The 20,106-nt window shown below is 41.6% G+C and overlaps 1 protein-coding gene across 3 annotated transcripts in view; it reads left to right on the top strand.

The window, feature by feature from the left end:
- Positions 1–20,106, top strand: part of atrn (attractin) — a 192,218-nt gene that overhangs the window by 51,759 nt on the left and 120,353 nt on the right. For all 3 annotated transcript variants that reach the window (XR_005282435.1, XR_005282434.1, XM_038304648.1), the window contains exons 11-17: positions 1,856–1,940; positions 6,782–7,002; positions 8,667–8,788; positions 11,310–11,448; positions 11,647–11,828; positions 14,133–14,352; positions 16,688–16,873. Coding sequence is in view for 1 of the 3 variants with exons in the window: in XM_038304648.1 (XP_038160576.1) it covers positions 1,856–1,940; positions 6,782–7,002; positions 8,667–8,788; positions 11,310–11,448; positions 11,647–11,828; positions 14,133–14,352; positions 16,688–16,873 (1,155 nt within the window). In the remaining 2 variants the exon portion in view is untranslated. The remainder of the gene's footprint in view (positions 1–1,855; positions 1,941–6,781; positions 7,003–8,666; positions 8,789–11,309; positions 11,449–11,646; positions 11,829–14,132; positions 14,353–16,687; positions 16,874–20,106) is intronic.

Here is a 20,106-nt window from a genome sequence, read left to right as displayed (position 1 = left end):
GGCACAGCTGCATCAGAAAATACTGACTCCTGTGACGGGTTGAACATCTTCCTAACCTCTAGTTTTCCCCATCATCATCCATCCTCTCTGATTTTTACAAGATGAATCTAAGCTGACAGTATAATCCACCAAACCCCAGCCAGCTGCAAGGCTGTTGGCAGCAGCACCTTTGGTAATTGTTGGCTAATTACATTTAAAATGGACCAAGCCTTCTCTTAACAAGCTCAACTCAATTAAAGAGCAGATTTCTTAGGCTGCCTGGTGTCCTGGCATTGTCTGCTGCTGTTGTCATGAATCCCTGATCTGAGGGACTTTACACTGTCCCACCTGCGATACCACGTTATCACAGCAGATGGCACTGACTCTACATGTAGGCAGGCCTTTCTCTGGGAGACTGAAGACTTCCTCTGTTTTTCACAGCAGGTGTGTGTGCTTTCCAGCCTGGCTTGCAGTGAGCGTGTGAACCAGAGCTGTACCTACTGCTGCTGTGGTGATTCTCCTAATAAACCCAAATATCTATTTAAGTCAGAGCTGTCTATGTATGACAGTCCTGACAGCTCCATTGACGACAATGGAGAACTGTTCAAAGAGCACAGAGCTTAAACAGTGGAAAGAAAGTTAGCTGCTCACTTTAGCATTCCCATAGACATCAGCAAATTATGCTAAACAACAGAAAAATATAGAAAAGATCTCGATTATCACATGATGCTTTCTCATTCTACCTAGTGTTGAATAATATTTAAAAAAATGTTTGAGTTGGATAAAACAGTTTATTTGTTATATGCACACTCAAACAATGTACAATGTGGTTATTTTACATTAGCAAGTTTTATCGGAATTACAGAGTATTTCTTCACTGAAAGAAGAGCAAAACAGAGCTCTGGAGGCTTTTTTCAGAGGTTTGGGCAAAAGTAGCCTGGCTTGTGGTTGTGTTTTCGTCGTCGCTCTGTTAGTACGTCATATGCTTTGTTGATCTGATTGGTTTATTTGGCCCGTCTATCACCAACATAGGCCAATCAGTTAACCAGTATTTTCGCCCCTTCCAAAAATTAACGGAAGGTTTCCAGATGGATATGCGGAGCAAATCCATGTGGCGGAGTCAGGTTACTCTGTCTGTCCGTCTTGTACAGGATAGCTTTAAAAGTTACAAATGCATTTTAATTATTTTTTATTTTCATTTTTTTTTTTTTTTTTTTACCAAAGGTGCATCTCAGTCCAAGGAACAATTCATTAAATGTTGGTGATGATCCAGACCACCCTTTGGATCCAGGAAGTTGTTGAAAGATCCTGTGAATACAGGTTTTAGCTAAAGGTGGAAGTCACAAAATGTCGGGGGCAAATGAGCTTCTGGGCAGACGTCTGGGCTCTCAGACTGCTTTTCTAGTTTTTAAATGTTGCTGTCAGATTTGATGTTGGGCCTTCATTTAAACCTGGAGTAGTTGAGCTTTTCATGATGAAGTCAGCTGATACAGGCTTATCTAAACATACTGAACTCAGACTCAAGCTTGAGCTGGAGGAGTTTCCTTGTTTCACATATATGCCTTTAAAGATCTTCCACTCACACAAATTAAAGCATTTTCGATGAAATCTGAATTTTTATTATTTTAACCTGAACACATCTTTTCATATTTTGCAGATTCTCTCTACCTCACGTTAACCTTGTTGTGTAGTTTCCCTCTTAGTGTCTCAGACAGGTTGTCCTTTTAGTTTGACTGACTCCAGCAGAAGACTTGTTAAAGGTCTCTCTAACCACCCGAGGCGCGTCTGCATCAGATTTTACTGCTGTAAAATGTGTGTGATTGAATGTGTGAGAGTGGGCCATCACTCTGACGTCTCCTTCATCTTCTCGCTGCAGCGTGTGACGAATGGACAGTGATGCCTCGACCAGACCTCCACCATGATGTCAACCGCTTTGGACACTCTGCTGTCATCAGCGACAGGTAGAAAAACCTTCCTTAAGGAGGAAGTAGGACAGTTTATTATTTCAAAAACAATAAAAAAATATATTATTTAAAGATCCTGACATGCTTTAAAATCAGTACACTTACCTGTTCATTCATCCAGATTGTCAGACTTCTTTTGACAGCAGAGTTGCAACCCACAAAGTACAGCAGCTCACCTGCAGCAGGAAGCTTTAAACTTTGTTGAAAGGACAATTAGGAGTGTTATTTGAAAATATATAACAAACTATTTTAAGCCAATAGGGAAACAGTCCCTGTATGGGGTAGATGTATAGAAAAAAAATATGCCACTTGCAAGCTGAAAACTAACCCTACAACATCAATAGTTTAGCTTTAAATGATCTGCAAAGCTTCTGTATCTGTTACAGCAGAGTAGCAAAGCTCCCAGAAGACATGAGCTAAAGCTATCAGTTTAGATATTAGCTTCAAGGACACATAAAGCTCAGTGCCGGTGAACTGTGGGTCTAAGCTTTTTAAGATGAGTTTCCTTTGGGAAACCTTATCTGACAGCTATTTAATAGAACAGGACCCAAACAAACCAGTGTGACTCTTGTTACTCCATGGTTTAGGGGTTAAACCAGACTGAAGCTGACAATTAGAGCAGATAAAACACAGGAACCTGTAGCTACTACCCTGCTGCTGTAGTTGATCTATAAAGAACAAACTCTTCATAATTACCTGCAAGATAGAATTTGTACTAGGCTGCTTCTGAAAACATTTACATAGACCAGATCCTCCTTTCTACTGTAAAGTGAAGGTTTCTAAACTTTGCACCCTCTGCCCCACAGAAATGAACCAGAATTAACTCAAAGTATTGGTTGAAATACTAATTTTTCTAATGTATGTTTAAGAGCAATAAAAACAGCATCATCCAACATGTTTTTTTTTTTTATATTTTAGGTTATGGTTTAATAGCTTAAAAATATAAATATTAGGGGTGTAAATCAGACCCATCGTGGCGATTTAATTCAGTATTGATTTCCTGACCCAACGATTCGATTATTTTCGATACTTAAGAATACACCACGATTTGATTCAATTTGATTAATCGATTAATTTTTTATTTTTTTTTAGACCTTACAGGCTAAACAAAGTTTCAAGTTTGAAATAAATCAATGAAAGCTGTAATATCGATACAAAACGATTATTATTTACACCCCTAATAAATATGCTTCATCTTTATTTTATTGTTTAGTTAAATTTCATTAAAGGGTCTCTAGACCATGTTCTTGTTTGTTTTATCAAAAGTTAGACAATGTTTGGAGGCTCAGTTCATTCTGTCTCTACCTTAGTTATTTGCAATTGACTTCATCTTTCTGAAGAGGAAGTGTCATCACTTTTTTTTTTTTTTCTGGTATCACTACTTTATCTTGTAGAACAGAAATCTAGATCAAATCTGTTTTTCAGACCTAGAAGGAATCCTGCTTGTTACCATGTATCATTTCAGGGATAATTTTTTTAGGACTAGAAAATAATGGCATGGTAGAAAACAATGACTCATCCAGTATCATCATCTCTGCCAGCCGATCCATAGTCCGCCTGCCTCAATAAATTATACATCCTGTTGCAGAAAACGCACCAAATATTAACACAAATGGCCAGCTTCTGGCCTTAGGGGTGGTGTTAAGAGATTATTTTGTACTTACAGTAAAGAGCTGAACAGTTAAAAAGAGAAAAGCCTCCAGAAAGTGGAAGATGCAGAAGAAACGTTCATATAAAGAAAAGCTAAGATATGCCAAGGTAAATAATCTGACGGTTGGTTGAAAAAGAAATAAAGTATGATCAGGGTTATGACTGAATATTTCAATAAGGGTCCCCAAGGCCACAGAATCATCCTATAAGTCATCATATAACCCCATTTATTTATTTTCTCCTCTCTCTTCCCAGGTTGGGATGACAGATGAACACATTTACAGTATAATAATAAAACTTTCAGGCTCTTAGTGTGGATTTGTGGCCCTCTTTTAAAAACACTGTACAACTGTATACAAGGAAGCAAAATGCCATTTTTTCCATGAAGCATCTGTGTTCGTAGCAAAACATTACAGTATAATTTAAAGAATATGATCACAGCATAGCTAACAGTTCTACAGTAATCATATAAAGGGCTTTTCCCACGTCTTCTACCCTAAGGCTAATTGCTGTTATCATAACAGACCTAACAAGGAAATATTAATGTGTATTAGTTTAACATAATTAAAGTCTGTGAATATTTTTATCTATTTTAAAAGTCCTTACAGAAATTAACTTGTTAAACTAGATTGCTAATCTGTAACTCTCTGGTTTAGTTCTACACATTAGTAATCTGGGACTGCATGCATGGAATTTATTTAAGGCATATTTATTAGAACATCCTGAGCTTTTTGGACAAAGTGACACAAAGGGCCCACCTACCAAAAAACAACAACAACAAAAAAGTTTGATTTTAGCCAAGGACTGTAACCATGGACGATATTGTCAGCAGCTATGCAAGCATCCTCCTGTGCTGCCATGTATATTTTGGCTTGGCAGCACTTACTCTAGTCACAGCTGTATTTGTGCCTTAAAGTGCAACGTGATTGGCCGGACTCATTTTGGGTTGGTCTCAAACGGTTGTGAAGTAAAGCTCTGTGTTTACATCGTTAAGCTTTCCCTCCTCGATTCTTTCTGTAGAAGATATCACACAGAACAGCCACTTTAAATCACACTTTATAAGGTTTATCTATTAAATGATTAGAAACCATGACTTTATCTTCTACAGAATGGTCATCTTACTCAGAACAGAGAGGTTAGTCAGCAGCAACCCTGAATAAAGGTTAAGGAAGCATTTTATAAAACTCCAGTATTATACCCTGCCACATAATAATTGAACTTTATTGATCTTACATTGGAGAAATGTACCTCTGCATTGAACCCATCCCCTTGGGGAGCAGTGGGCTGCCATCGTGTGGGGCCCAGGGAGCATTTGTGGGTTAAGGATCTTGCTCAGGAACCCAGAGTGGAGGCTGTGGGGATTTTCGGACTTTATCAGAGCATCAGCACACTGCTTTAACCACTAGGTCAACACTCCCCACATCATCAGATGTCGCATCATTACATTATACACATTTGTAAATGAGGAGACATTGCCGGCTCCAGCCATATCAAGATATGCCTCAGTGTTCTAGATTAAAGTCATTCTGAATGCACTGTAAGATCCCATTTAATTCCCAAATCTTTGTTACATACATAACGAAGATTATTACTTTTTATCCTGACAGAAGAGCTGTCTTTATTAAATAAACTGCTAGGAAAAACATTATCTTTGACACTTAACAGGCAGGTAATACTAGGGTTTAACCAGCATATACATGAATTCAAGGCAAACGGAAACTATATCTGCTTCTCAATTCTTACTCCAGCTTTCTAGCGTTGGCATAACTACTGAGCTATTGCGGCAACAGCACTGGGCCGAACTGTTTTACAGTTATACAGACTTTGAACTAAGCTGGTCTAACATCCACATGCCGTGCGGTTTCTGCTCAGTCTGCCCCCATTAGGAGGGAAAAGGTTAAAATATATTTTTTTCCTCTGTTTAAAGTATCAGAGAAAAGTTGTATTCCACACTGTTTGATGGAGTTTTTCTTTTATTTTCAGATAAAATTTTATATCAATTCATGTCATTATGTCTCCTGAAGGAAAAAAATCTGCTGCAGGCGATGTTTGCTGCTCAGGTTTAGCTGAATGGACGACATGCTGCTATGATATAATTAAGGTTTACAGACGAAGCACATCTCTGTTTTCTTCTCAGGGAAGTTTAAATGGGTCCCACACTTTCCATTTGATACACTCTCCTTTAATCCGCCTATCGGCAGTGAGGAGTGAAACCTTTTTCTAAATGAATAAGCTCGCATCCAGAACATAATGTGCTGAATTAACAGAATTTAAGGAATCATTCAGCAGGATGATTGTGTGGTTATACAAAAAACACCTTGGTTGTCTTAGGTTAAGTTTAAGTAACGATTAGTTAAATGTTTTTTTATTAAGGCAGAACGGTAATAAAGTATCCTTCGATTTGTGTCATTGTTCTCTATTTGGATTTTACTAAATTTGCCCACAAGAAAACTTTTCTAAAAAGTTGTCAGTTTTCAATAATTTTAGAATTAATGATTCTCTAGTAAAGTCGAAACATTTCCACCACAGTTGCAGTTTCTAATAAAAAGTGTTGTGACGGTTTTAACTGGTACCTAATTTAACAGATATCCTTTATAAATCCTGGTACAGGCAGACTTAAAAACACGGTTAGATTTTTAACCCATAAATAAAGAAATGGGTGAAAATTTTAGGTTTTTGTAATTCCTACTGAATATTTTATTCTTATATATTTACCACACCTTTTGAATTTTGAATATTTTTGCTTGGAGTGTTTAAAAACAATGATCCTGCTAAATAAAACACCTTTTCCCTGGACGTTGATCCTCCCTCTGTTCTCCTCATCTGTGAGCTCAGCAGGAAGTCCAGAACAAGCAGGACATCGGTTAGAGATGAACAAATGATCCTCACGGCCTAGCAGTGATAATCAGCAGCACACATATTTCCACAGTGAAATCCCAGCAGCTGGATGAAGGGCAGAGGGCAGAGATGTTCACTAACAGCCTTATTAACCCAGCATCCACAAACAGTCAGCAGGGTCAACAGACAGCTCTGCCTGCTCCTGCTGCTTATCAGGTGGACTCATAAGGAGTAGGTTAGAGTCAGAGGGATCACTAAGGTGGATCTGTTCTGGACCTAACCACTCAGAACTGTGGGGAAGCTCATCATTCTTTCTTCCTCTCACCTGTTTCCTTCTCTGTGTGTCACAGTGTGATGTACGTGTTCGGCGGTTTCAACAGCCTGCTGCTGAGCGACGTCCTGATGTACACCTCGCCCAGCTGCTCGGCCTTTTCCAGCCTGGAGTCCTGCAGCCGGGCCTGGCCTGGGATCCACTGCATGTGGAACAGCAGCCAGGAAGCCTGCCTGCCGTGGGAGAGCAGCAGCTCCAGTCCTGATCCCCAGCTCCCGGCCTCCTGTAGCACCAGGTCATGTAGGTGACACCAAGCTGCAGTAAAACAAGCCTGTTTTTGACTCTTCATAATGAAAATACTCCCTTTTATTGACGTCATTATTTCCTTTCAGTTGGTAAAAAGCAGCTTTTTCCTAACTAATTTCATCACTTTACTACAACTTTGTCGCATTAGTTACTCATGAGCCTCCATGTCTTTTAACATCATTTGGCCACATTTCTAATTTTCCCTCTTTTTTTCCAACTTTTCTCATAAGATGCCGTTTGTCACTAAGATCCAATTTTAAAAAAAGGTCTAAATCTGCCTCTGTTGACTACACTGGAGGTTTTATTCTAGGAGGTTTAGATGGAATTTCTGACCCAATCTATCAATAAATAATAAGTTTCAGAGGTAGGATTGGGAATCGATTAGATTTTCACGAGGCCGATTCCCTTATCGATTCTGTGAAACGATTGATTTCTTATCGATTCACTTATTGATTCCGTTTAATGAGAAAGCATTACTGTATAATTTCGGGAAATAAACTTATCTCCCCCTGATTTAAATAAACGAGTGGCATCTTTCTCTCGTTTCCTGAACTGCTGAGCAACTTCGTAGCATGTTTCAATACATCCATTGCAATAGCTAGAATCATGTAAGAATTCCAGCTACCAGTAGTTCTAATTAAACATGCTAGCAATGAAGGGCTGGATTAACAAGAAAGGCACAACCTCTTAATAATCCCAAAGAGAGGTAGGAAATTGGTTTATTTCCAGAAATGGTATATGATTTACTAGTAACCACATTAAGCACTGCCAGTGATATAAAACTAGCTACTTACCACCAGAGTTGCCTTCCATGGTGGTCGTAACTTTAGCTTCTGTCCGGAAGGCATCAAAAACACGGCATTTGTTAAAATGTATCCCATGTTGTGTGCGTAGGTTTTTCTGCTTGTTGGATGTATTTCCTCCCACGGATGTAATTGCCACTTTGCAATGATTGCAAAGCGCCTTGTTGCCACCTTTCTCTTCCTCAACATGATGCCAAACTTTCGATCGTTTTACCCGATGGGGCGGCATTTTTTTTGTTTCGCTTTTCTAGACTTACGCCTGGTCACGACGTACTTGCTTACTGAATGCCGTGTGCGTAATTGCGTAAAAAACGTGACGTAAGCTGTGCTGCCCAGACCCCTAGGCTCTGGTAATGCCTGGAATTGATAAGAGAATTGTTAAGCAAGTTGCCAAACGGTGCCATGGAATTGGAACACATGGAACCGGTTCTGAACAAGAACCGGTTTTCAATTCCTATCCCTATTCAGGGGTATAAATGCTGCTGTAAGGCATTGTTTGTTGCCTGATAGAAGTCCGGTAGGTTGTGACTGCTCTGTGGTTTATTCAAAAAATGATATCTGACAGCTGTAAATGAAGCCTGGTTTTAGCTCTTTTTATGGCTTCATCAACTCTTTTAGCTGATATGTTTTCAAACATATAAAAAAAAAAAAAAAAGATTATTTTGTAATGTTCATTTGTTTTAAGAAACGAAACTAAAAAGCTGAAATCTGTCAGTTGTAGATAATTCTGGGGAAATATCTTGATGTCTGATGATCTTTTTCACCCATAATCTTTCTCTGTCTCTTTTCCACAAAATAAACTTATCTTCTCTCTGGTGGAAACAGAGCAGTCATGTGTCTTTCTGCCTGTTGCAGATGTTGACGATGAGCGTTGTGAGCAGTACACAGACTGCTACAGCTGCACGGCCAACACAAACGGCTGCCAGTGGTGCTCAGGGAAGTGTCTGTCTCTGGGGAGCAACTGCACCGCTTCCACGGTATCAAACACAAACACTCCCCACCTCATTCTACTATATGTAGTCAGGACATGTGTTGACTCCCATTGACTTTCAGTATTTTTCAGCCCTTCCTATGGCCAAACCCGCACAGATCATGAGAATGCATTTATTTCTCAATCGTTTGCAGTTTTTGATATTCAACAATGAGTACATTTAAGTGCATGTTGGACACAAAAGGTACGAGATTTGTGTTAGTAATCAGCATTTAGAAATAATGCAAGAAAAATAAAAAAATCTCAAAAGTTGGCAAATTCCCACATGTGAACGTGTTCATTAATAGATGAACATGTAGAACAGGGAAGCAAAATAAAGTGCTGTAGAACAACAGGCCATTTTACCCCATAAACCTTCGTTGGTGCAAAATTAGCCAAAGGTTTTTGTCAAGCTTTTAAAAGTTGAACACGTCTTCCCTGCAGAACACAAACTGTTCTCTGCTGTTCTCCACCGGTTGCCTCCTCTGTTCTTCTGTTTGAGCCACAGAATAGTAACTCAGAGAATCTCTTATTTCTCATCATCTCTCTTCCATCTTTTTCCTCCTGACCACAAACACTCCCACACACATAGTTGGAGAATGCAGATATAGAAAGTGGTTCACGTTCACAGATAAACAGTCTGCATTAGGTATTATATTACCAAAATATATCCAATATCATCTGTTGAAAAAAAACAGTGGTTTCAGTGCCTGTTAAATTTAGAGCGACTCACAACGATGTTCACAGCTCGTAGTTTTTTTCTTTGTATCTTGTCAAATGACAACCACACAGCTGAACGTATTTAGTGGGATTTAATGTGATAGACAGATTGACATGTTCAGTTCTGTTTATCCTTCTGTTACGTTTAACACTTTGAGGTTCACACCAAGAAAATGTTTTTGTGGAATGATTATTTATTTTATAACAGGGAGTGTAAGGTGCAGCTCCTGAGTTAGATATAAAATAGAATAGAATGGAATAGAAAATCCCTTTATGATCCCACAATGGGGAAACTGGTGTTTACAGCAGAAAAAAGATTATAGGGAAAAATGGTCATTCAAGCATGGACCTTAAAAAATGTATAAGAATAACAAAATAGTGAATTATTAAAAGATAAACAATAAAATACTGTACTATAAAGTGTTTTAACAATATCAAATTGTGCACCTGGAGAATAAATAACCAATATACAGCTATGGACATTTTTACAGTAATGGATATTTGAAAATAGCAGCAACATCAAATATGTGCAAAATGACAGCAGCATGTTATTTAACTGATTAAGGTAAAAACTGCAAAATCAGCATGAATATAACAACTTATTGAGGTTGTTGGGAACAGTGGTGGTTATAAAGCCTTACAGCTGCTGGGAGGAAGATCTGCGATAACGCTCCCTGGTGCATTTAAGGTGCAGCAGGCTGTCACTGAAGGAGCTTTCCAGTTCTGAAACAGATTTATGCTTGGGGAGGTAGACATTATCCAACAGAGATGTTAAATGATTCCAGAAGGCATCCAATCACAGAGCTGACCTTCCTGATCAGCTTATCCAGCCGCTTTCTCTCAGCTACAGATAAGCCACTGCTATGACAGCCAGTTCCATAGATGGCTGATGCCACAACCACAACACGTTATAGACCTCAGTCTCCTCAGCAGGAAGTTTCTGCTCTGATCTTTCTTATACAGAGCCTCAGTGTAATGAGCAAAGTTCAGTTTGTTATTCAGGTTCACTCCTAGGTACTTTTAAGAGTCCACTATCTCAATGTCCGTTCCCTGGATGTGGCTCTTCTCAACTTTCTGTGCTGCTCATGGGTTGATTAGTTATGGATTTTATTTTAATGGAGTTTATGTAGATTTTCTTTTTGAAAAATCTTTCACTTTGGAAAAATAGGAGAAACTTCCATCACTGCTTTGATCTGGAGCAGCAGCCAGTAGTTAAATGTTGGAACCACTAACTATGAGCTTCTTCTGCTCTACCTCATCATTGGATTATTGGATCTGAGCGACAGTGTAATCAGATTACTTAATCCAAACAGACTTCTATCTAATCAAGAAACGATACTTCATGTAAACTTAGCTGATGACATTAGAAAGGTTTGTTGTTTTGATTTTTTTTTTAGAAGAAATGAGGAGCCCTTCTGCTCTGCAAAAACTCCTGCAGTCTTCGGTTGTTTCTGGGAGATCAGTGCTGCTGTCGATTAATTTCTGTGGATTTCCTCCATGATTAGCTTCACCTTTTTAAACTGGGACGTGTCATTAGTGAGAAACAATCAGAGCTCCAACTTGTTTGCAGAGCTGGGTCTGATTTGTTGCCCTGCGATCAAATCAGTCCTCATTTAGATGCTGTCAGACACACAGATGCAGCTCGTATGTCTTCCTCAGTTCTCTCCAACAGCACCGATGCTCAAACATTTCATAAACAAGGGTCGGCTTTTCTATTTTCAGTTTGATGATAATCTGAAGGGTTTATTAATGAGCAGTATTTGTCTAAAATGACTGTTTTCATCTTTTTGTGTTTTTTTTCCCTCCAGGGATCCATATCAGAGTATGAAAGCTGCCCCAAAGACAACCCTTCCTTTGTGTGCAACAAGAAAACCAGCTGCAAGAGCTGCTCTGTGGACCAGAACTGCCAGTGGGATAATCGCAACCAGGATTGTATCTCACTGCCAGGTACCTCTAATCCGGAGCTCCTTTCATGTCAAATGTGGCATCATAGCCTGAAACTGAGTACATGGTCAAGGAGAAATCTTTTATTCGTAAAACATTTGACTTATTTTGCAGTTTGACTTTAGTTTTAAACTGGAATCATGAACGTTTCTCATTCATTAAAGATCTCACTCAGTACAGCATGTCTTCGCTCTACTCCAGAGAACGTGTGCGGTGAAACCTGGCACCTCGTGGGCAACTCTTGTCTGAAGTTCAACACAACCAGCGAGTCATACGATAACGCCAAGCTGGCCTGCAGGAACCACAACGCCGTCCTGGCCTCCCTCACCACGCAGAAGAAGGTGGACTTCGTCCTGAAGGAGCTGCAGATCATGAACGTCTTGGTGAGGGATCCATAGTTAGTGGTGTTGGATGCGCCAGTCTGGGAAAAGGGTCATACGATCAGTAGCGGATTAGACAGTGATGGCAACGCTTGGCTTTAATTTGTCAGCAGTTTCTCAAGTTTAATCAGATCCATATAATACAGAAACTTGTTAGGTTTTTCTATTTTAATTACCCTGATTTTCATACTATAAGCCGCGACTTTTCTCCCATTTTTCGACCTTGCGGCTTATATAACAATGCGGCTTATCTATGGACTAACGGTCACTGGGGTAATTGCTAAATCTATGGATTTTACCATCCACCATGCTGACGTCACATTTGCTTCAACACACAAGTACGGTAGCCACACACGGGGGGGAATGCGGAGGTCCTCCGGAAGCAGACTTCTACCGCGAGTGGTACAAGACAGAACGACAGTGAGAAAGACGGACATTAAACATAAAAAACCTGTGGCTTATAGTCTGATGCGGCTTGTATATGTACAAATCATGCAATTTAGCTTCTGCGGCTTATATTCAGGTGCGGCTAATAGTCTGAAAATTACGGTATTTAATTATTAAGTTATTGCTTTAAAGCATAAAGACAAAAGTGATTTATAAAATAACAAGCATAATGCTAAGATTTTTTTTTATCTTTCTGTTCATACGTTAAAACGATGAGCTTTGTAAATTTAGCTTCAGGTGTCCTTTTTGTTTTTTCCCGCCCCCTTTATAAATATTTTTCTCTAAGATGTCGCTGAGCTTTGCTTGGATTCTATCTTTTTTCTTTCTAGTTTTTAGACCAGGAAGCATGAAACAAGTTTCAGAAGAGCAGATCTTTCCCTTCAGAGCTCCGACACGTTTCGTTTGCTCTATTAGAGAGAAAACCCAGAAATCCATCCCAACAACTGACTAATCATCCATGAAGCCATTTATATCATTACTAACTGAATGAATTTGTCTCCTTGTCAAGTAAAAATGTTGTTGTTCTTTACTCTTTAACCTTTCCACTTTGTCTACTTTGTGCTCAGCTTGTAAATGAATTGACCTTTTGAAACTTTTCTCCTTCGGTTGAACGTTACAGCGACAATTACACAAACTTTGATTTATTTTATCAGGTTTTTGTTGTGATGGACCAACATGAAGTAGCTTATAATTAAGCAGAAAAAAGGAAAACATGTTTTTATTAAAGTCTGTTATTAACTTAAAGTGTGTCTCACATTTGTATCAGGATTTTAATTTAATTACGAAAAAAACATGGGGGAGCTTAACGTTTCTATTTTAAATAAAATATTTCAAATGACGTTAGACTGGCGAAGAGTGTCTGTGAATGAACATCATCTTGTTCAGATTTCATCTGGGGTTAAAAATGTCTCCCATCTAATCCCCATAAATAAGGCCTTTTTAAATCAAAAGTGTTTGTTTGATTCAAATGGAACTGAATTTGAAGCCGCAGAGAGAAATTAAAATAGAAGTGTTTTAATTGGATTTTTTTTTCTCTAACTTTCACAATTATAGAAAAATAGTTCCACCTCTTCAAGCTGTTGAGTACAAGTAAACAAACTGTTCTGAGAGCCCTGAATAGAAACATCTTACATTCTCAGTTTTGCTCCAATTGATCCAAAGCTATTGTTGTAAAACTATTTGTTTATTGTAACTTTAGAGTTTCGTATTGCAGATTAATTAAATTCCACCCTTTACTCTGAAATTGGGCTTGAATGAATTTATTCTAATTTTGTATTATATTGTTTTAGAAATTACAGCTAAAGGGGGATTTTAATAGGCTGGGCTTATTTTGTGAGTTCATCAGTGTTTCTTTGGCTGAAGTTTAGCTCTCGGTGTCCTCAATGACTTCCATCTGTCTGATGTTGACAGAAGCCGTTGGAAGGGTTTCCTGACAGAATCAATTGATCCAATAACTGGAATTACATGTCAGTCTACAGTCATTTGTCTCTGCGCTTTGTCTGTTCTTTAAACTGCAACATATCTGCAGACCTGACATGGGTTTAAGTGCTAAAGCCCTTTAAAGTCAAGTGAAATAAACCTTCCATTACAGCAGAGAAGATGACGGCTCAGATTAATGACTTCTGTCATTTTTCCTTCTTCTTTTCCTATCAGGGTAAAGTTGTGTTTTGCTGAAACAAAATGAAGATGGATGTCATGTTGTCTCTGTGATTCTGAGTTTTTTCCTCATTCATTAATCTGCTTGTTGGGGGAACAACCATTTCCAGCTTTATTTCTTCCTTTAATCCTGAGAGACATTTAAAAAGTGAATAGAAGTTGTAAAAGCAGATGGATAAGATCATCTTTGTCTTCTTTTATCAGTATAAGACCACAATGACTCCCTGGGTGGGACTGAGGAAGATCAACGTGTCCTATTGGTGCTGGGAGGAACTGTCACCCTTCACCAACACAACCCTGCAGTGGCTGCCCGGAGAGCCAAGTGACGCAGGATTTTGTGGCTACCTGGCTGAACCGTCCTCCGTTGGACTGAAGGCCCAATCCTGCATCAACCCAGTGAATGGCAGCCTGTGTGAGCGACCTGGTAGGATTTCCTCCACTGAAACATTTTCACACATTACAGCCATAAGCTTGTTTCAGCTTTTGTGATGGACAAAATCAAATGATCTAGAAGAAAATTGATACAACATTTTAAATATGTTTATGGTCTAAAAAAAACAAACCCTCAAAATAATGATTTATGATAGAATAGATTGCTATTCAGCTCTTTAAACCAATAAATTGTAGAACTATGATGTTCTTCTGTATGGAGTGTCCATTATTGTTGCAAGAAAAGAACAATGTTATTACCGTATTTTCACGACCATAAGGCGCACCGTACTAAAAGGCGCACTCTCAGTTATGTGTCCCATTTCTGTATTTAACACACACATAAGGTGCACCGGACTATAGGGCGCGTTTTTTATATACAGGTACATGTCCTCTACTACCTTTAAATACCTCTACTGCGTATTTAAAAATACAGCGGGGGCAAAACTGAGTATGACTGTGCTTTATTCATGTATTTATTACAAAGTATTAATCAAACCTGGGAGCTGGCCATGAGACAGACACATCGCAGATGACACAGCGCTGTGGTCACTCCTAAATTAACTTAAAATCCTGAAACCTGCCGACGGAATATGTTCGCTTTTATTACCGGTATCCTGGTGCCTGCAGTTAAAATTATTTAGATGAAAAACACCTGCCAGCCACTGCGTGAACCCGGAGGCTGCCCAGCCTAGAGGCTGCTGATGAAGGGATTTCTAGTTTCGGTGCACCGCTGGTATGTGGGGGTCTGAGCGCCTCCGACAGAAATAGATAATCTGGATGAACTGACTGCAATTATTAAGTTTTCAGGTGGACTTTCTCACTTAAAAACATATTAAAACTACTTTATTCCCACTGATCACAGCAAATATAGCTGCAAGATTTAGATTATTTAGATGAAAAAACACCTGCCAGCCACCGCGGTGAAGAGGAGGAGACGCGCCCAGAGGCTGCTGTTGAATTAAGTGTTCAGGTAGAAAAATAGAGCGGGAGCAAAACTGAGTATGTTTGTGCTTTATTCATGTATTTATTACAAAGTATTAATCAAACCCATCGAAGTCATCATCCTCTGTTTCTGAATTAAACAGCTGCGCTAAATCAGACATGCCAGTTTCCCCTTCTTCGCTGTCAGAGTCACTTTCCGTGCAGCGCAGCTCCTCAGAAATAATGCCGGCTTTTGCGAAAGCTTGAACAACAGAGCCAGCAGACACATTAGCCCAAGCATCTTCAATCCATCCGCAAACGGTGGCGTAACTTGCCCGGCGCTGCCTTCCACTTATCCTGAAACTGTGGTCTCCGTCTGTCATCCATCGCTCCCACGCCGCTCGCAGCCTTACTTTGAACGGCCGCTTCACACCGATGTCGAGCGGTTGAAGTTCCTTTGTCAGACCTCCCGGGATAACGGTGAGCACAGCGTCCATTTGATTCACCATGTTTTTCTCATCAGCTGTGAGATGGGCACGCATGGAGTTACATATTAACAGCGATGGTGAGGGGTGAAAAAAAAACACCTGGTCTCCTTACATTCAGCCACTCTTTCATCATCTCCTCAATGAGGTGGTCTCAAAAGTCGCAGTTACAACACACATAGGGCGCACCGCACCAAAGGGCGCACCGCACATTTTGAGGGGAAAAAAAAGACGTTTAAGTGCGCCTTATAGTCGTGAAAATACGGTAAGTTGAAATAAAAAAAAAATCATACTAACTTTGATGTTTCCTCAGATTGTATTTTTCCTAATAGTTATTAATTTATTTTTTTTTTATCATGGCTGCTGAGTTACACAGTGGATTCCGCTGCTGCCTTTCAGCAAGAAGGTTCCGGGTTCGATTCCTGACCCAGAATCTTTCTGGATGGAGTATGCATGTGCTCCCTGAGCATTTTTTTTTTTTTTTATTCTTTTTTTTTTTAGCAGATTGTATATTTTCATGCTGTTCTTTCGAAATTTCTCTTTTTTAAATTCTCATGAATCGTATTATTCAGTGCATTATACAGACATTCTCTTCACTTTAAGCCTAATGCGACCACTTGCTTTTCACCAATAGTTATGTGATTGCTAAAATCCATGCAGACCGATTGAAACCCTTCCTTACTTCTGACTCCAGAGAAAAGCCCGCCCCCAGAAGTAAAAAGTCCAATGGTTTTTCAAATTTTCTATTTTGGGATTGAACATTTTTCATGTAAAAAACGCTTTTAACAAAATTGGCAGAAGAAAATCAGCCTTGAAGAATGTTGGATTACAGGAAAAACCCTAATTTAATCTCTGAGTTCCTTTTTTTCTAGGGGAGATGCTGTCCGTTGCATTAAATCTCTCCCTTCTCTCCCATCTCAGCAAACCACAGTGCCAAGCAGTGCAAGAGCCCGTGTGCCATGCGGAACACCTGCAGCGAGTGCACCAGCGGCACCTCGGAGTGCATGTGGTGCAGCAACATGAAGCAGTGCGTCGACTCCAACGCCTACGTTGCCTCCTTCCCCTTTGGGCAATGCATGGAGTGGTACACTTTGAGCAGCTGTCCGCGTAAGACGTCTTCTTCTGGTGGTTTTATTTCATATGGAGCCACAGTTTGAATCCAAAGCTCATTGTTATTCTTAGTCACACTGAAAAGTAGAAATGACAAACATGTTCAGTCCCAGTATAGTATGTAGTGCATAATGCAACAATATAATTTATGCTGGTAATCCCCTCTAATCTCCTCTGCTGCACAGAACATGATTTATTCAGAATCAACACAAGACATAAGCTGTATTTCACTGCTAATTTAGGCGTGTTTAAGTAGAAGCCAAATATTCTGCTGTTTAAAATATCTGAGTTATTGGAAAGAAGATAAGGTTGCTTTTCAAAATCTTTTTTTTTTTTTTTTTAACACATTCAGACAAAATCATATTTAATGTAAAAGATGCAGAACAAAAGAGTTAAATGAATAAAAAAAAAAAAATCACAATTAAACTGAGATGCAGTTTCTAGCAAGGTAGAATTTCAAAACCTCCACTTTATGTAGCAAAAATAAAAGAGTTGTTTGATAAATCATAATGATATTATTGGGCCTTCATCATTACCTAATGTTCTCTAATCCTGACTGTTAAAGTGTGAGTGAACCTGAGGGTTGATATTACTGGCGCTTTCTGAGACCCTGAGGGTTTATAACGTTCGGTTATCTAACATAACCCCAGTTCTTAGAATAATATGAGCGAGGTGTCTCGCTATGGGATGCAGCCTCCTGCAGCCCTGATAGAAGCATCTATCTCAATCTGCCAATCCTGATTGGCCGGTGGAAGTGCCCGTCATACGCCACGCCCCGTAGCTCCGACTACTAAAGCGTGTGCGGATCACGGCACTCCAATTCAACAAGCAAACCTCTTCTCGCCGCCCTGCAAGAAGGGCCGTCTGGCGAGACACCTCGCTCATATTATTCTAAGAACTGGGGTTATGTTAGATAACCAAACGTTCTTTTTCATAATATTCACTCGGTGTCTCGCTATGGGATATGGTAGCTCCCGTATTGCCAGACAGCTTATCGAACAAGAACCGGCCGATGGGGAAGGTCCACAAGGTCAGTTATGACTCTAGGACCGCACTGGCCACGCACGGTCCAGACACGTCAAGCATGTAGAACCGGACAAAAGTCAGAGGCGAAGACCAATTCGCCGCTGAACAAATGTCCTGAACGGACACTCCCCGAAAGCCCAGGACGCAGAAGCCCAGGACGCAGCCATCCCGCGGGTAGAGTGTGCACGCAGACCCGCCGGGGGCTGCAGACCCCTGCTTCCATACGCCAAAGCTATAGCCTCCACCACCCAGTGGGCGAGGCGTTGCTTTGTGATCGGCTGCCCCTTACGGGGCTCCGCCCAGGAGACAAAGAGCTGATCACTCATCCTGAAGTGATCACTCATCCTCCAGCGACCCCTCACAGACCTCATCCTGTCCATATAAGAGCGCACGGCTCGAACAGGGCACAGCGTGTGCGCTCGCTGTTCACCTGGGGAGGCGGCGAACGCCGCTAGCTCGATCGGTGAACAAGAACCAACCACTTTAGGAACAAAGGCCGGGTTGGGCTTCAGAACCATACGCGTGTATTCCGGGTCGAACCGGGTACATGCGGGGTTCACAGAGAGCGCATGAATGTCGCTGACTCGTTTCGCAGAGGCCAGGGCCAGTAACAGCACTGTCTTGAGAGACAGATGTTTAAGACTGGACCCCAACAACGGTTCAAATGGGGGTCCCTTAAGCCCCTCCAGAACCACCGACAAATCCCACGGAGGCAGCAAAGGTCTGGAGACGGGGAGGAGCCTGCGTGCGCCCTTCATAAACCGACAAACCAAAGGGTGTTGGCTCGCCGTTTTGTCTCCAAATCCTATATGGCATGCTGCTATAGCTGCCAGATAAACCTTAACCGTGGAAAAAGCTTTTCCTTTATCAATCAGTTCCTGTAAAAACGACAGAATCGCTGGTACAGAACACTGAAAAGGAACGTAGTCCCGTTCAAGACACCACCGCTCAAACAGTCCCCACTTGGAGCCATATAGGTTCCTAGTGGAGGGAGCCCTGGCGTTTTGGATAGTATTAATTACACTCTGAGGGAGCCCGGCAGTGGTTAAATTAAGCCACTCACGGGCCAGGCCCACAGCTGCAGTCGCTCCGGGTGTGGGTGGAACACTGTCCCCGCACCCTGCGAGAGCAGGTCCCTGCGCAGCGGCAGCTCCCAAGGCTGGGCGCACAGCAACTGGAATATCTCCGCCAGCCAGTGTTGCGCTGGCCAGTGCGGAGCTATTAGGATCAGTCTGTGATTGAATGCCCTCACTCTGGCGAGAGTGGGGGGTATCAGGGCCAGCGGTGGAAACACGTATAGCAGCTCGTGCGGCCAGGCGTGCGCTAGTGCGTCTACGCCCAGAGGGGCATTCAGAGTGCTCAGAGAGAACAGCTCGCATCGAGCGTTTTCCCTGGACGCGAACAGATCTATCTGAGCGCGCCCGTAGCGCGCCCATATCTGCTCCACGACCTGTGGGTGCAGCGTCCATTCCCCATACACTGGCGCGCCTCTGGACAGCAGGTCCGCACCCGTGTTCAAGTCTCCCGGGACGTGCGTCGCTCTCAGGGAGAGAAAGTGGGCACTGCTCCAGAGAATCAGGTCGAGCGCCAGATTGTGCAACATGCGGGAGCGCAGGCCCCCTTGGCGGTTGATATACGCCACTGTTGTCGTGTTGTCCGTCCTCACCAGGACATGGTGACCCGAGAGGAATGGGAGGAAGTGTCTCAGAGAAAGAAACACCGCCGAAAGTTCGAGAAAGTTTATGTGAAGGCGCTGGAGGGCCTGGCTCCAGCGACCCCTCACAGACCTGCCCTCGTGAATGCCGCCCCAGCCTGATAGGCTGGCATCCGTGGTTACCACTTTCCTGGACGAGACGGTGCCCATAGGCACCCCTTGGGTCAGGAAGGACGGGGCTCGCCAACAGCGCAGAGCTGTTATACAGTCCGCTGTGACCGTTATCCGCCGTGCGCCATGACGCACGAGGTCCATTCGGAGCGAAGCGACCCAGCGCTGAAAGTCCCGCATGTGAAGGCGGCCGAGGCGAATCACGAGGATGGCTGAGGCCATCAGACCCAGCAACCGAAGGCACAGTCTGAACTGGACAGACCTGTGCAGACGGAATTGTGCAAGGCACGCTCTGAAAGCCGTCACTCTTTCCTCTGACAGGCGGGCTGTGAACGGAACAGAGCGCAGGGATAATCCCAGAAAGCATATCTCCTGCGTT

Source organism: Cyprinodon tularosa, unplaced genomic scaffold, assembly GCF_016077235.1.
Source record: "Cyprinodon tularosa strain WSP-4 unplaced genomic scaffold, ASM1607723v1 ctg54, whole genome shotgun sequence".
NCBI lineage: Eukaryota > Metazoa > Chordata > Actinopteri > Cyprinodontiformes > Cyprinodontidae > Cyprinodon > Cyprinodon tularosa.
The sequence above is the reverse complement of the archived record's forward strand: the minus strand, read 5'-3'. Positions and strand labels throughout refer to the sequence as shown.